This window comes from Lepisosteus oculatus, chromosome 12 (assembly GCF_040954835.1).
Source record: "Lepisosteus oculatus isolate fLepOcu1 chromosome 12, fLepOcu1.hap2, whole genome shotgun sequence".
NCBI classification, from domain to species: domain Eukaryota; kingdom Metazoa; phylum Chordata; class Actinopteri; order Semionotiformes; family Lepisosteidae; genus Lepisosteus; species Lepisosteus oculatus.
The window spans coordinates 3,541,394-3,558,718 of NC_090707.1; the positions used below are offsets into that span (position 1 = coordinate 3,541,394).

The 17,325-nt window shown below is 40.1% G+C and overlaps 1 protein-coding gene across 2 annotated transcripts in view; it reads right to left on the reverse strand.

Moving 5' to 3' along the window:
* The window catches only part of mgat5 (alpha-1,6-mannosylglycoprotein 6-beta-N-acetylglucosaminyltransferase), a 102,856-nt gene that overhangs the window by 25,627 nt on the left and 59,904 nt on the right, over positions 1-17,325 (reverse strand). For both annotated transcript variants that reach the window (XM_069196825.1, XM_069196824.1), the window contains exons 8-11: positions 16,610-16,779; positions 14,024-14,158; positions 10,498-10,631; positions 82-215 (exon numbers count right to left, since the gene is read on the reverse strand). In XM_069196825.1, the coding sequence (XP_069052926.1) occupies positions 82-215; positions 10,498-10,631; positions 14,024-14,158; positions 16,610-16,779 (573 nt within the window). The remainder of the gene's footprint in view (positions 1-81; positions 216-10,497; positions 10,632-14,023; positions 14,159-16,609; positions 16,780-17,325) is intronic.

The following is a 17,325-nucleotide window of genomic DNA, read 5'->3' on the forward strand; positions in this document are numbered from 1 at the left end:
TTGGCAATTCTACACATAAAATGCACAAAAGGTAACTTTACTGCTCGTACACTTCACAAAGTCAAAGAGAAATGCACTTACTTTCCAGAAGTTATCTACTTTTCCATACACAAGAGACTGGTTCTGTCTTTTGATGTCATCAATATGCTTGATATCACTGGCGTTAAGATGCTGCTCCACAACAAACCCAAGAAAGCTGTTATCAGGTGTGTGCGCTGGGGAAAAAAAGGAGAAGTAAATGCTTAGCATGACATGATACAGTAGAGGGTTTTTAATCATCTATTGTGGTTCACAGAACTCTTTGAAAGGCTGTGAATGTGTGACACAGATTGTAGCAGAATCCATTCCATTTTTTCCTTGCCAAACTCTGGATCGCCACTGAGGGAACCCCAGGCCAGACATTCAATGGGCAGCTCTTTCTTGGCTCTGCTTTGCCGGAATGCCATCTGCCTCTGAATAAAGCCCGAGACAAAAGCAGATTTCTGCATTTTCTAAGCAAATTCAATCACACATAAAACCTACCACAGGCCTATTAAAATTGATCTCATTTTTTAGCTCTTGACTGGCAACCCGAAATTTTATTCTGGGAGATCAACAGGAATTATGATGTCTTAAAGGTGCCGGCACCCAATGCCACTCTATCTAAATCAAGCTTATTTTTTATGGGTTGAAAGCTTTTTCGTACCCAGCTGCTATTTTAGCAGCATTATGAGTTTGACATCCATAAAAAAAAAAGTCTCTCCCGTGCAAAATTATCCCGGGCTCCCATCTGGATTGTTCCATCTATCACTTGTCTAAATCCGAGTTCGAAACAGGGTGCACGAAAAAAGCTGTCAAAGATGAGCATATGTGCACAGGAGGGTGCAGGGAAAGGAGAGATTTTCAAACATAAACGATAAACAGCTCTGACAGATTTAAATGCAATCACCAGTACAACAAGACTTTCCACCGAATTATAACAAACAAGGTACTGTATAATCCCCTTCGGCAGAAGCCTCTCCAGATAAAAAAAAACAACTCTATAATGTCCAAAATTGGCAAGTGAGGACCCTGCCCCTGCTCACTGGAACACAAAATGAGACTTGCTGCAAGTGGAACAGGTTATATGTTTTTTCAGGCTAAACAACACCAATCAGGAGCAGAATCCGCTATAAAGGTACTCTAGGTTATACAGCACATAAAAGTTCTTGAGGCTTCAAGCAGGACGATGTAAAAAAAAAAATCTGGAATGTGCAGTTACAGTAGCATCTGGATTATCTTCCCATTTACTGAACAGCAATAAAAATGCTGAAAGGGCTGACTGAAAGGCTTTGAAGCTTCAAAATACTATGGACTTAATAAAATACTCTACATTTGGGTTTGTTACTGTACTTACATGTACCTAAGAATAGGTTCATTTCATGTGTTTGAATTTGAGAGTGTGCAATGTTACAACAGCTCACTTGCACTTGCTGTTCTTAGACTAGGACATTACATAAAACTCATACAAACACTGCCTGAAACATATGCTAATGTATGAAGTTCCATCACGTCGTTAAAGTAAACAAACCAAAGAATATACATAATAGCACTGATGAGGCTGCAAAAGCAAATAAAGCCACTTACTCTGAAGTATCATTTGCACTACTTTTTTCTCTAAAAGAAGAGGGATGCCCCTTCACTAAAAAAACGGACTTAATTAAATTCATCAGTGCTTGTTTATTCCTTAGCTGCTGTCGTCATTAAGAAGGGATCTGATAAGTCACTGAGTTTTTTCTTTCTTCTGCCAGCGTGGCAGTACAGTTATAAAAACAATGAGGGACAGAGACACCTGATTCCACAGGTAAAGAACTGATGCACTGGGCCACAATAAAGCCCAAATCAGCTCTCACCAGCCTAAGAGTTTTCTAAAAAGCACAGAAAATAGAAAAGTTATCTTCCGGTCTTTGTGGGGAAAAAGGCACTTAAATAAAATGCACAGACTCGTGACTAAACTGCCTAGCAATATGTCCGGGTGGGGGTCTCACCAATTATAAAAATTAGGCATATGCCAACATAAAGAGCAAAACTATTGTCTTCTCTTGCAGAAGAAAAAAAATATTTTAGAAAAATCATACAACAAAAGTAACCCAAACTGCAGTTTTGTCAGGGAATTCGCTCTTATCGGTTCTTTAAAACCAAGCGAAGCCGAGTTACAGCATGTGTTACAGACAAAGACAGAGAGTGACAGCTGCATCTTGAATGCCAGTTTAAACACCCTGAGCTCCTCTGGATGGACAGGTGAGACTCCGTTTATGCCTGAGGTCAGTCAGGGTATAGAACCCACACACAGCGGTGGGACAGACAGGGGAATCCGTGGATCCACATCAGGTAATACCCAAACGCTAATGCAAAAAATAACAGCTCACACACAATTGTGAATAACAATACTTGTGGATAATAAATAAAATGGCAAACGGGTGTGCTTCCCTATACTGGTTTTGAAGGAGGATGGCAAGCTAAGAGCTGATGGCTGATGATAAACTACTGAGTGAACAGGCAACATGAAAGACCCGCGAGAGGTCATGTGAGGAGGGCGAACCACAAGCCCTTCAACACAACCTGGTCTTCCCCTCCCCACGGTCAGTCTGAAGAGCTCTTCAACGTCTCTTGGCTAAGAGTGTGTGTGATCAGGGCGAAGTGTTAATGACTGGAGCCCAACAGCACATTCTCTTGAGACAACAGGGGAGCAGGCCAACAAGGTGACATTTCCGCCAGCAGGAAAAAGAGCAGTAATCCTAGATGCGATCAAGACTCCAGCTTACTTGCTTGAGCAAGGTGTATAAAACAATGAGCACCGATGAAGGCTCCAATTGTCTGAATGATGTTGGTGAATCAACATGAAAATATTACTGGGGTGCCTCTGAGCATGTACAGTACTTTGGTTTATGAAATGGTCTCAAAATTAGTACAAAATTAAAAAAAATAATAACAATTTCAGATGAGTCTCATCCCAGTTCAAAGTTGCCCTATGATACTTAAGTAACAACACCTGTTGAGTAAACAATAATTATCTCACATATTAATGCGTTTTAATTTCTGGTGATATCCCTGCATCCCTGCATTAATTTCAAACATGAAAGGCCACAGTGCTCACTTTGCTGCTGGCTCGTGCTTTAAAAGCCTAGGGCTACAAAATTAATTTTAATGGCACAGTCAGGAAAGATCAATGAATTTTTAACAATTTCCCTAAAGTGTTTGTAAACCCATTACATTCACTTCTAAAAGAAGTAAAACTCAAACCGAAGTGTGAATGGTTACAATAACGTTTAATGATCTTAAACTCTCAGATTCTGTCAGTTAAGAGGTCTGGAGCAACAGATGGCAGAGTTAGTGCTAGTTAAAAAACTGTTAATATAACACATAAAAGTACATCTTCTAAAAACATACATAGAAATTGCTGTTTTGCATGACTAATATCTTCCTGAGAATGAACCATTATAATGATTCCAACTCACTGAAAAGTGTAACCTGCTGCAGCCTCACGTTCTGATTTTCTCATTTTTGATTTCAGTTGCCTTTTTTCACACCTCTAGTTTCATCCATGGCACTCTGCAACCTGCCTTCTAACAACGCAAGTCCCTTGGATCTGAAAACAATCCCAAAATTAGAAACCCTTCAGAAGCATCTCTCCCACGAATATAAAAACACACATGCACACTCGCAAAACAACAAGCACCGCAATTTCACTCACGGGATCAATAAAGTATCTAATCTATCCATTTCCCTCACTGCTAAGGATCTACAGAAAACAGCAATTTTCAGATACTGAAGCAACCCTGCAAAATGGAAAACAACTTTCAAAAGAGTTACTCTACGACAGCTGAAAAAAACCAGTAATGTTGATATAGGATTACAGCTACAAAACATACAGTCACAGCAAACATATTAAAAAGCAATACAAACAGGAGGCCAGCAGCAGTCAGTGCTGTCTCCTCACAGCTCATGTCCTGGATTCAATTCCAGACAGCGGCGCCTTCGGACTGGAGTTTGGACTCGAACATTTTACTAAAAATATTAACATACTGCACAGTGAAAGTAAAAACAGGAAATATGTAGCTCTTCCACAAAGTGTTCTGGGGATAAAGGAAACTGAAGTGAATTCACAAAACGCAATAGTATTTGGAGTTCTGAGGTACAAACCATTATTAGTTTTTTGTCAGCTATTACATATACATAATTTTAAGTTAAAAATAGAACAAATATCCCTGAGAAAAACGTCCATATGCCGATGATTAATGTTATTATTAACTGGGATTAAGATTGCCTCTCTGAGCCTACCCCTCTGCATTGTCTGTTGCTGTTATACCCTCTTGGCATCAGAATTTATTCGCTTTTTCTTCAGAGGTGGCAAACGCACAAGCTACACAAACTGGCTCTCTTCATTTCTCTACAGTGATCTAAGGGGAAATAAACTTTTATTTCTTCCTTAGGAATATTAGCAATGTGGTTAAAGAAAGAAAAAACTAATAAGCCTCCAGCAGTGAAAGGAGACTTAATTCTGGCTCTGACCTCCTGTTCAACACATGACAAACGGTTAATTTGAACAGATCCTGCATACTTTGTACAGCAAATCAAAGCATATTAAATTTACTATGGAAGATGAAGGGGAAAATCTCAATTATTCTTTTAAAAGAGTCCCCATCTGTTAAGCTTAGGAAAGATATTTTTCTGTTGGATGAACAGAACATTGTACTGTACTTCAGAGTCTCTTCTGGACTCATCACTGCAAAGCCTGAAGAGATGGTTTCTCTGCTTGGCTGTATTCAATTACCCTTTTTCACATCTGCCAGACTGTCCAGAGTAGATTAAGTGACAGAGGCGGGAGACAGCGTTTTGTTTTCTTTTTTTGTGAAGTCTGGATCGATCGATCCCGGTTTAAGTTCAGACAAGGCTGCACTCAATCCCCGAGAGGCTGAGCTGTGCCCTACACCACCCTGTCGCTGCACATCAGCAGGGGTCATACAGTATGCTCCAACTAAGCTTCAACCATGTTTCAAAATGGTCAGTCAGTGACTCATTTACAGTATGTTCTGTAAACCTCAGTGTGCATGGAGTGTGGATCTACAGTAGTTGCCAGCAGTGCTTAACGGTAAAATAAAAATTCGGAATTCGGAAAATAAAAAAAATTTATTTGAATTAATTTTGGAAAAAAATATCGATACACTTATGTGTGAATGGTCTCACACTCAGTGGGGTCTGACAAGGCCTTAATTTCGGGCTAGAGAGTTGGGGAGAGGGATGACTTTGGTCTGGCACTACCTGTGTCAAACCAAAGAAAAATTAGATTCCTGCCATTTATTTTATTTTTTACTGTAAAAGCCTTATTTGTTAATGTTAGAAGATAAGACTGTTCGACATAGATGTCTGAATTTTGATGATAATTATCCATGATCTAATCTGGCACTTTTTAATCGATGAGCTGCGCAATTTAAGGTTGCTAAACTCAAGCTGAAGTTATTTTACAGCTACTCAAAAATGTTGAAAGTAATGTTTTTAAACTCCTTTTTTCAGTGCTTCAGTGTTTACATATAATTATCCCTAACAAATCCGTATACTACAATTGCAAACCTGACAGATCTAAACACTGGTTTCAATTTGAAGGCATTTCTTTGTGAAGAGCTGTTTTTACCTGAAGGAGACACCAAATAAAAGGTCAATAAGTAAATACTCACAGTATATTCTAAGTTAAAGCTTTAGAAGCACATGAGATATTTCCTACAACCACAAAACAAGACCAATAATCTTTTCTGTGAGTAAGGACCAGGAATGTTTAATCAAAGTACAAGGCTGAATTACATTTGAGTTTAATTAAAATGGAACACAAGACTCTTTCTCTATTCTCATTAACAGCACGTGCCCCACATGTGTACTCAAGCCATTTAAATGCAATTCTGTTCTAAATAATACATACTGCTCATCTCACCAAGTTCACCAGTCTTCTAGATCAACAGAACCCTTTCCCATGGCACAGATAGTCTCAGCTCCTATCACTTCTTCACATCACACAGAAGCAAAACAACAGAACAAAGGAACTGTCCTTCATTCTGAAAGAAGGAAAAAATACGCTCCGTTTATGATTAAAATTGGTTTAAAATGAAAAACGTCTGACCAAGCACACATTATAAGGCATCAAAAACAAATCATCAAAAAGGAATTATAAAATGTAAAATGTGTAGCCTGACAACAAGCTGACAAAATACTTGAGACAGGAGAATGGCACTAGGCTGGTAGAATACTGCCAAGAGTGTTGGCTTTGCCAACACAGAGTTTCAAAATATAAATAAACTGGTCTAGGTTTATTCTGGTCAGACAAAGATATAGTTCATCAACACCCATGCTCGTCACATCCTGAGCTGACCACAGAACTACCAGGTAGCAGAGAGAACCACAGTGGCAGCAGGCACAGAACCTGCAGAATACCCTGGCAAGAAACACAGCCACACAAAGAGATACAGACCAAGCTACAGAAGGCCACGAGAAGACAAGCCTGTCTGAGATCCACAGTGAGGTGAGAAAAGAAACTCAAAATAACCTCCAACTCGTCAAAAGCAGATGAATTCTGAAACCCAAGAAGAACACATGCAGACAACACGGAGAACCCAGGGAAGCTCATGATCAGACAGTGTGTTTTGAAATTATATACAACATGATTGAAAGAGAGCTGCCCGAAAGACGGAGCAGTGTTGCCTGTAAGTGTCTCCAGATGTTTAGAAAAGCTGTTTGCGAGCACGCACTGAGAAGACTGAGTCCAGGAGAGATGGAGGTCTTACACATAGCTGGAACAACAATGTCAGCTTCAGCTCTAGACCTCAGTGATGTCCGTGCCAATGACATATTGCCAGTCCTCACCTCTGAATTGCTCACAGTCATACTGCACCAGAAATCAGGTACCTGTTGAGGACCACAACCCTAAAGAATTTCCCGGAACTGTAGAAGCAGGGCAGATCACTGAACACCTGAGGAAGCTTGGTAAACTTTTCATCAACATGGGTGAATGGGTTAAAGCTCACTGACTTTAAAACTTCAATATATGGGACCATTTGTGAAAGAACAGGAAAAGTCCTAAACAGAGGAACTACAGAACAATCATCTTGATTAACCATGTAAGTAAAGTTATACTTCATATCATCAGACGCAGGATGGTAAATTCGTATGAGTACAAACTGGAAAGAACTCAAGCTGAATTCCACAGGGACACAGGATCCAAATAAAAAAAATTGTGCTTGACGTCAGATTTCAACACCGTAGCGCTGAGGAATGACATCTATAGTGGTTCAAGTAGGCTGCTGCGTCAGCATGCGTAGACTGCAAAGGAACAAGTAAAGGTTTATTCCATGCTGAAAAGAGAAAAGACACTCTGTGTTTTTTTTTCTGCTCTTTTCAGCATGGAATTAACCTTTACTTCCATCTACAGTGGCTTTATTATATCAAATCATTTAACTGTTGTGTTAACATCACCAAGCTCTGGAAAGTTCCTAGAAAATTTGGTTTCAAATACATCATAAGATGCCTTGCTGTATCTCATGAAGACTGGACACCGCAGCAGACATGAGCAAAGTGAGCAAAGTAAGACATATGTTTCAAATAACATGGGGGAGATTCTCACCTTGACAAAACCCATCCCATCCTGTTTAAATGCGCTGCATGTATAGCATTTTGAAATCAAACAATTAAGCAGAGAAGTTATAAGCAGGAGTGCTTACTTACCCAAACGTTTATCTATAAGCAATCATGCAAAAGATATAATTTAAAAGCTCATTAACACCTTCACAGAAAATACCACTTCTACCACTTCTCTCAGTGATGTTTTTTTTTAACATTTTAATTCAATATTTCCACTTGGTCCTGTGGAGGAGATCGTGTGTATGGAAACAAAGTGAAACAATCAGTGGCTCCACAATTAAAAGGAAGCCCAGAGGGCCTGTGCTGACAAGATGATACACACCCTGGGCAGCATGCTAATCGCTGCCCTTCACAGATCTGCCGGGACGGAAGAGGGAAAAAGACAACCTCAAGCCAGTACCCCCAAGCCCTGTGCTACAAACCTGGGGGACATGCAGCTTTTAATTTGCTGCTGCAAACCGGAGAGCTCTGACATACAGTACAGTGGTGCCATCTCTCACACACTGACGCTGAAATAGAAGCAGCTGGTTGTGCTTTTTCAAGACCAAAAGCAGCCAGGTATAAACACCAGACTTAAGAATTGCAGTGTTCAATATAGTTATTGGAAGACAGGGGAGGAAAATCTTACTCGTGGTCACATGTAATGATCACTGTTCTGTTCCTTATAGCGCATTAAGCAATGTTAATTACCATAGACTAAGTGCTTCAACAGAGGTGAAGTTGGCTTTAATTTAAACCTCAAGATGCCAAGATTTAGTGAAACTGGACCCCTGCAAGTCTGTTTTTTAATGAAGAGTATGGAAAGGTACTGAAGAGTGTTACTTTAGGCAAAGAAGCTCAGTATGGAAAATCTCTTTTCCACTGCTGGTTCAGTGAAATTCTTCCATTCAACTGTAACCATAACACCATGCAAATCTCCTGATTTCAGGCACCTTTCTTTCTTCCATTTCTGAATAGCATATGGATAAAAAAACTAAGCAGACTGAGTCAGTCAAAACAGAGACACTGATAGCGAAGCCAGGTGCTGTGTTGAAGGAGTCAACAGCCCTGAGACTGAGGTGACAGACCAGGGCCTAGTAACCTCCAGGGATATGAGTGACTGTCAGAAGACAGCGACCCCAGTTTGTGACTGAAGTGTGCAGAGGGTTCCTCAGGGAGCTAATGAAACTGCCACCTTGCTAAAAGATTATGCTGCACATGCTCCACAGAGATTGCTAGATGCTCTCACAATTATGCAGGCCGCCTGTAATAAAAGCTCTGTCACATCTGCACCAGCGCTTTGATAGTAATTCTATGAAGCACACAATCCACAAGCCCTCGACAGCGCCCGCAGTGTTGTCTAGTCCTGAACCTCTCCTTCTCTTCTGTTCTGTGGTTGCACATCTAAAGTTCATTGTTACTTTTTCCTCAATGGAAATTCACTTGAGTGAAAACAAAAGAGCTTTTCATGACTGTTTCGAACTGTTCATCAACGGGGTTTCATCAATTACATCATGGTATCTGGCATATGTATAGACCCATAAATTCAGAAATCTTGTAACTTTCTGGCCTGCATAGATGCTGTGCTTGTACTGGGTTTTCTCTGTACCAAACGTTGTCACCTTGTTAGATGATGGTCCGGAGGATAATGATGGAAATGATCATTTCCATGTCCTTTTCCCCTAACGGTGTGAAGAAAACAACCAGCCGACGTGATAAAAGATGCAGTCACTGACATTGCATCTGACAGCCATATCGGCTTTAACTGTGCCCTGAAGCAACTATTACAGCCTGAAATCACATTACCATTCATATGAGCACTTCTGCCCCTGACAGCACCTTCGCACATACAGTATATGCAAACCTGTTTAGGATTCTAGTAACTAAAGGAATGTCGATGCACAGAGAATGGTTCCCTGAAAGAATATTCTCAGAAGTCCGCTTGGTTGTCTCCTTTATAACCACCTCTACATGATGCAGGGAAGCAATTACCAATCATTAATTAACAATTAAAATGGTAACAAATAGTAGACAAGCGTTATTTGTTTTCCTCTGTAATTAAGTTAACGATGTCTGTAAAACATGCTAATAAACATCAAGATCCTCTATTCCCTAACACTCAGACCAAGTACTGTACAAACCAAACAAATACAATGATTCCTGACCATGACGGGTGGTTTGTGAACAATTAATTCCTGAGCACCTCTTAAATTCACAAAGGACAGACCGTAAGAGAAACTGAGGCACTTTTCCCTGCTCATTTCCCCCCAGGCAGCATGTGAATTCATGAATGGGGAAGTCAGTAGCAGCTACACCAAAGCAAGATTACACCAACTGGGAAGAACCATAGCATGAAATCTTAATTAAAAAAAATATCAATACGTTCTGTAAAGAAAAAGAAAAACAGAATCACATGATGTCAAATGCTTTTCTATCGGAAAAAACTGATCAAGAGCAATTGTTACAAACCATTACTCTGCATTTTTCTCTTGTTTTGTCACTGCAGTGTCTTTTATTTTTACAATCAGGCAGCAGATTTTGATTATTCAAGTGGATTCTAGGAGTCTCTACAGCCCTGAAAGTTATTACCCAGAATACGGTGAATGATAATCCAGAGATCCTACTGGCCTGCAAATGCTAGGACCTGTGAGTCACCGGACTTCATCGTCAAATTGTTTTGAAAGACAAAGGAGGTACTGACATGATCCAAACCATGAAGGTACTACAACCCACCAGTGTTTGTAGGTCACTGAAACTGAGACTTTGGGTATTTTGTCTGCTCCATGACTGAAAAATAAATGTCAAACCAGAGATTATTTTCATAGGGCTGCAGTACCTCTCTTACAGACACATGAGTAGCAAAGATGAACTCACGGAACATGGTGTTGAACTGCTGGGGGTTGAGGTTCCACTTCCCCCAGGGGGTTTTATGTCCCTTGGACTGGGCGTAGTGCGCATGGTTGAACTCGGGTTCGGTGCCAAAGGAATCCAACACCCGGAGCATGCACCTAAACCACAGAAAACCCAAGATGACAACAACAACAAAAACAGTCAGATATTGTGCATTAGGCAAGTTACTCTCAGGGCTTGCTGTATCACATACTGGAAAAAAAATCATCACTCTGGGGAAAAACAAAACAAAATAGAAACAGAGAAAAAATGCTTTCAAATTCCAGGAGAGGGTGCTCATCGTTTCATTTTCTAGAGAAAGTCTACAGCACGTCTGAGTCAGTTTTAGGGTACTGATGTCAAGAAGCTTTGACTCAAGCCAGTGTATCGATTTTATTTGATGCATTTTTTTTAGTTTCAAATTTGTAACTGTGGCTCTCCGCCCAAGAGTAAAAGGGTTGATCTGCTATGGACTCTAGCAACAAGACATTTACTGGTATCAGAAAAACAGTGAAAAAATCCATTTAAAAATCAGCTGGTTTACCACAGAAAGGACAGGAACCTGCCAAGCCCATCCCTATGCTGGAGAAAGTGAACTACTCTTCCTTTACTAATTTTTAGACATTAATAATTCCTGGTCAATGATTACTTGACAATCAGCAAAGGTTAGAGTCCTCTGTTTTATCATATATATCAGTTATATACCCTGTTCCTGTGTGCTGCATGATTATTATGCTGCCAAAACTAGCGTGAACAAAAACCTATCATGGATGATGTCAGAAAACCGAGACAAAAGCTCTTTTTGTTCTTAGCTCCTTTGGTTCTTAAAAGATCCTGAAAAACAGGATCCAGGATCCCTTTTCACCTGTCATCGGAAAATGTCATCTATCGAGTGTCAAAGTTCCTGTAGTAATGATGAGTTGTTAATAATTTGCATTCAATGTCAACACCTCCTATAAATGACAGGGCAAACACCCAGTATTTAAGAACTGTAACGTTCTGGGGGTAGTATCAGAGGTTCATAAGTGTCTATGAAGTATTCATAGGCTTTGGTACAATGTAATTTGCATCTGGCTACACAGAGGATTAACTGTTTAATATTGCTCAAAGTAATTTTCAGTGCATGTCAAATCAGATCGAACCAGACGTGCTCCAAAACTGGTAGATCTCCGTCATACAACAATTCTGAATTCGCTGTGTATGGTTGCAGTGCGGAAAACACACACTTGGTTTTTCTGTTGTATGACAAAATTGTATTTTATTTAGATGAAATTCCACTTCAGTATAATTAGAATCGGAGAAATGTGGATTCAGAAGAAAGGCAGGCACATTAAGCCTTAGTACTGCACGAACCCGTTCAGACAAAATGCTGGGCATGCATGGGCAATGTACTTGTAATGACAAGTCAAACAAGCTCTTGTAATGGTACAGTACATGTGTAAAACAATTGGAAATTTGAGCCTGCTTTCCTGTCTGCATTTTTAATCCTATATTTCGGTCCCAACTTTTTACCTAAAGCAGTATTGCCAGGAAATGGTTTCATGTAATCTAATCATTTACATTTTATTACTCAGCTGCTTGGTAAAAGCTGTATAACATTGATTCAGAGTAATTTAAAAATTAAGTTGACCTTCCATAATTAAGATGATCTGAAGGTCATGTGAACACACAGCCAGACACTGGAAGGGTACTTTTGCAACTCACAATGTCAGATCAATATATGACATCATTCTATTTATTTCTCAATAGGTATATTAAGGCCTCGGGGCAATGTTTGTTTAGAGGATATGATTTCTATCTCAGAATACGGGAAGTGAGCAGTACTGCAGCTGGTCTCATTATATTTAAAATGACTAACATAGCTGACAGCTTTGATTCTCAGAATAATGCATTCAACATTCCACATGGCACATTAGACAGGGAATGAAACCCTTATTGTCTCAAATCATTTCATCCGCAGTCTACCAACATGTAGAAACATGAACCCAAGGCGATGTGAAAAGCCAACTTCAGGCACAAAAATTGATCAGAATGAACAATGCTTCTTTTCTTTCATTAATTTCATGAAAGAATTCTGTTCTGTTTGTAACGGGCTTTACCATGGATTCCAAAATAAATATGACATTTTCATAGATGGCTTTTTAAGCTTCAAAGTAAATTCCAGAAATTCATTTTTTAAAAATAAGTCTTTAGCACAGCTAGAAAAACAACAATTATACTACAATCCTAAGGCAATACCTGAGGACATATTTGACAGTGGAGGTTGAATAAAATGTAATAAATCTGCTGTTGACATCTTGCAGCTAAATAAACTACCATATGCACAATAGTTAGAAATTGAATACATCCACTGACGTTTCAGGAAAATGAAATAACAATGAGAAACAGGCCACCGATTTCTCTTAAACCAGATGCCAAGAGTCATAATGATGTCTGGAGGCCTGCAACAACAGGATTGTAAGGGGATCACTGCATTAACAAAGACTGCCATTTTAATTCCAATACCAGTTCATCATACATCAGTCTCAGATGTTGTTTCACTCAATTTACAAACATTTTGTAAAGTAATATCTAGATGTGCCAGTTTCTGATCTCAAACGGCATGCAGTGTGGGGAGATCAGCAGTTCACGGGTACACTCAGTAGACACACCACTCAAGTCCTTGAAGGTGAGCAGCATTCAGATTTTTTTCCCAAAAGCCTCAGGGAGACTAAGACAGGAGATCACCGCTCACGCACTTTGGTTTTATTAAGATTCAGGAAGCTTATTTTGGAAACTGCCACAACTTTAGAACATGTTTAGACACAACAGCGAGCACTGCATTACAATAATCAAGACTGGAACAGATAAAAGCATGCATTAGCATTTTGCACATCAGGGCTGGACACCTGAATGGACAGAAGCGACATTCAAAGCTGAAAAAAGATATCTTTGTAACACACAGAACATGAGCTTGAAATGCAAATACACAGGTGACACCCAGACTCCTGACCTGAGCACACGGACTGCTTCCAGCACCATCAATATAAACAAAGCCTTGACACTATTGCGGGCTTAATAAGGACAATCAGCACATCTTCTTGTCTTGTTAAGAATTCAGGTGTAAAAGAATGTGATGCACCCAACTGATAGCACCGTCTAAGCAGTTTGGCAAGTCAGACAGTGCTTGGGTGAAGTCAGGTGTTATGCAAAAATAAATTTGGGTGTTGATGGCACAGTAATGAAACATGTCATACCTAGGCAGAATAACAACTACAAAACACAAAGGAGAAGAGGGAGTACTGAAAAGTCTCTACAAATCTACAGAAGAGGTGCAGGATAAAAGAAACGCCAAGAGGGGTACCTTGAAGGATAAAATAATCAAAAACACTTCAGACAAAGTTCTCCTGGAACTCAAAGACTTTGTGAAACAACCACGCAGATATTCATTTCAGCAGCAGGGCTGTGGCTTTCACTCACGGCAGCCTGATTTATACTCCACAACTCTTAAAGAAACAAGCTGGAAACGTACTGGTAGTGCACCCAGGATGGTCCGAGTGTCTTCTTGAACTGAGTCAGCCCCACGATGTCGATGTAAATCAGCTCCACCACTTTATCTCCTTGGGTTGGACAGCCAGACTTGTTGCCAACCACCTTCCTCATTATCCTGGAGTGGGAACAACACAAGATGCTCATGAAAAAGAGCACAAGGAAGCAAACGAAATGATGACTCGAAGGACAAATCTGCATGTGCATGCAGGGAAGGTAAGAAACATTAAGTCTTCAAGGCTGAGAGACTTCACACTGTTACTCATTCTGCCTTTCCCAAAAAGAGGCCTCAGCTTTTGTACACCAATAAAATCTACTCCTTGCTCTCTATTACACTGACAATGGATTTCTTTCCATTTTCAGACATGTAAGTTATCAGGGATATTAATCCATTCTTGCAAGTGAGCAAAAGTAACTTCTGTGCAATATTTTAAGCTTTGCTATTAAAATGTTTGCGCCAGCTGAGAGGTGATAAAGAACATGCACACTTTCCCCAGACCTTTGCACTGTCCAAGCCACCTGCTTCATGCCATAAGCTCTGCAGTGACTACAGGAGAGTCACCACTGGAGGAGAAATGCAGTTCTCACAAACACCACTCCGCATGCTCACAGTGATGCAAGGGTGCCTTGTCTGACATGAGTCCACCTGAGCCGAGCAGAGCCTGGCCACTGCATTGAGCAGCAGAATCCCAGTGACAGAGCTCAGACCTCAACTGGTGACATCTAGGACACTGCTTTCAACCTGAACAGTAGGTTTGTATTTTTCTAAGAAAATTGCACAGCTGAAGATACATAAGTGCAGGAAGAAAACAAACTTGAATGGCACAGAACTGTAAAAAAACAGGCTTTGCATAATGTATGAATATAGGAAGTAAGGTCACAATATGACTGCTACTGAACATCTCTTTAGATGCAAAAGCCTTTTGAGATACATCCTTGTGGATATACAGTAATAACACATAAGTATTCTCTTTCACAAGGAAGTAATTATTCCTAAAGCATACCTGTCTGAAAAGCATGAGATTCTGAGAACATTTTTGTGAAGCACAGTCTCATTAAGAACTTCTTTGTCCTTGCCTTTTCAAATATACAGGGTGTGGAAAGAAAACGACACAGACATCCAAGAAGGAAACAGGATAGTTCTTGGAGTAAAATCAAACCAGTACCTTGGCACCAAAACAACAGGATACCCTGTCACAGCAAAATTCATTGACTTCTGCTCTTTGCTTGGTTCAGTTTTACTGTGGCAATTTGCAGAAACTGACCAATTAAGGGGGGTTTCTGCACAAAACATGGTGATGTGAGTCACACATTTATAATGCAAACATCCTGGATGTCTTAGACATTAATTAAAATCTATTCATGTTATGAGCATCGACTACTAGAAAATCTCTGACTGAGCTCATACAAACTCAGCTTCGTTTGTATGGGAAGAAACCAAATCTTGTCATTTAAAAACCTTTAAAGGTTCAACATAGCAAGGTAAACGTCCTAGCACAGCCAATGGGGAAAGCAGCAGTAGCTAATTCATCACATATCACCAACCAAAAACTTCTGGATTCACTTTGTTCTCATTCTTAAAATTGTTTGTTCCCCTCTGCAGATCCACAAAGCTAAAAGCCTTTTTGCATTTTCATGTTACAGAAAAGGGAAGCATGGTGGTGTAAAGCTACTGCAAGTTACCGACTCACAGACTGGATGTTTCTGCTTTCATTTTCTTTAGGAGAGATTAAAGCCAGTCCAACCAAGACATGTTTCGAAAAGCTTTCACTTTACAGTTGTTTTATAAAGTACTGGGTGCAAACAAAACCCCTAAAACTATCTATGTAAAAGGTATGTAAGAACCTTGCAGCTCACATACAAAATAATAATTTGGAGCTGTTGGATATTACTCATTTATTTAAACAGGCAACAGCCAATTATTTGAATCCATTCTGTAGACAGAATAAAGATGCAGATGAAGCTTAAAATCACCTCATCCCAACTATAACACAAAGATGCATCTGTGACGTCAAGGGTTGGAACCAGGCTTTTTTTTGCTGTGAAAATCAAGTTGTTGATGCACTGACTGTAAAAACTGGCTTCTGTTGGTGTACCAGGTGAGTGCAGTTTGGGTAGAGAGCACTCACTCACATCAGTGCCATCTGTGACTGCAGGCTGCAGAACCAGAGCAGTTCACACACAGACAGGATGTCAGGAGCATGACGGGTTTTCCAGCACATCATCTTACACCACTGTCTTGATATTTAATTTGTGGCTCTGCTCTGCTCCCAAGAGGCCTGTCATTAATCCAGGCTTTGGAAAGAAAAGCAAAATAAAGGACCTGTGCAGACTAACACTGAACAAACCTTTTTTCCTGAAAAAAGATAAAACCCTGCAGTGTCAAGCAATTGTTCAGCTCTGTGTTTGACTGTGTGACATGGAAATGCTACATTAAGCAACTTAATAAAAATGGGGCCTACTCTTTTATTTATTTAAACCTTCAGATTTATTCCTCTATCCCTACTGTCACTTTAATGACTTCTGTAGTTAGTGTGTGCAGAGGATTAAGTGGAAACGATATTCTTACTCTTTGAGTTCAGCTAGTGAGGCTGAAATCCTGATGTCATGGCCCAGAAGATACAGAGTCGTAATTAAGTCACTCCACTGCACCAGCTCGCCCAGGGGGCCTCCGCTGAAGGCATTCTCTGCAATTTTGAATCCTGATTCCTTTGTCAGGAGGCCAAGATGGACCAGTATCTGGAAGAAAATTAAACACACAGATACATATAGTACACACATTCACACGCTCTTGAAAGTGAACCTGTGACAGAAATTGCTGTAACTATTTTATCATCTTTCTGAGTTATTAGAAGGCATTCGTTCCCCAAGGACAAAGGTAGCATAAGCCATGAATCCGAAAGCACCGGCTTCCTGCCCTTATCCATGCCCTACCCGCAGGGCACTGAAGTGTGGCGAAGAGAGAGTCTACTGCAGCAACATGAAAGCTAACTTCGAGCGAGACGGGAGCAACTGCTTTTCCAGCTGGGACATCACGAAAGGCTTTTCTACTTTAAAAAGGAAAAAGTGTCAGTTTTGGCTTCTTTCCTACCAGCAACAGGCACAGATAGCAAAGAGTAGTTCAAACCAATGGTATATTCATTTCTTCCATGAATTATTCTGAGACATTGATGCAGCGTATAAAAATACAGATTACTTCAAGCAGTGTCCATATTCTTGGTGACAGTTTCAGGATCTAAGCGTCTCACTCCATGTGTTTGCCTATTAATATCTCAGTCCTGCTTT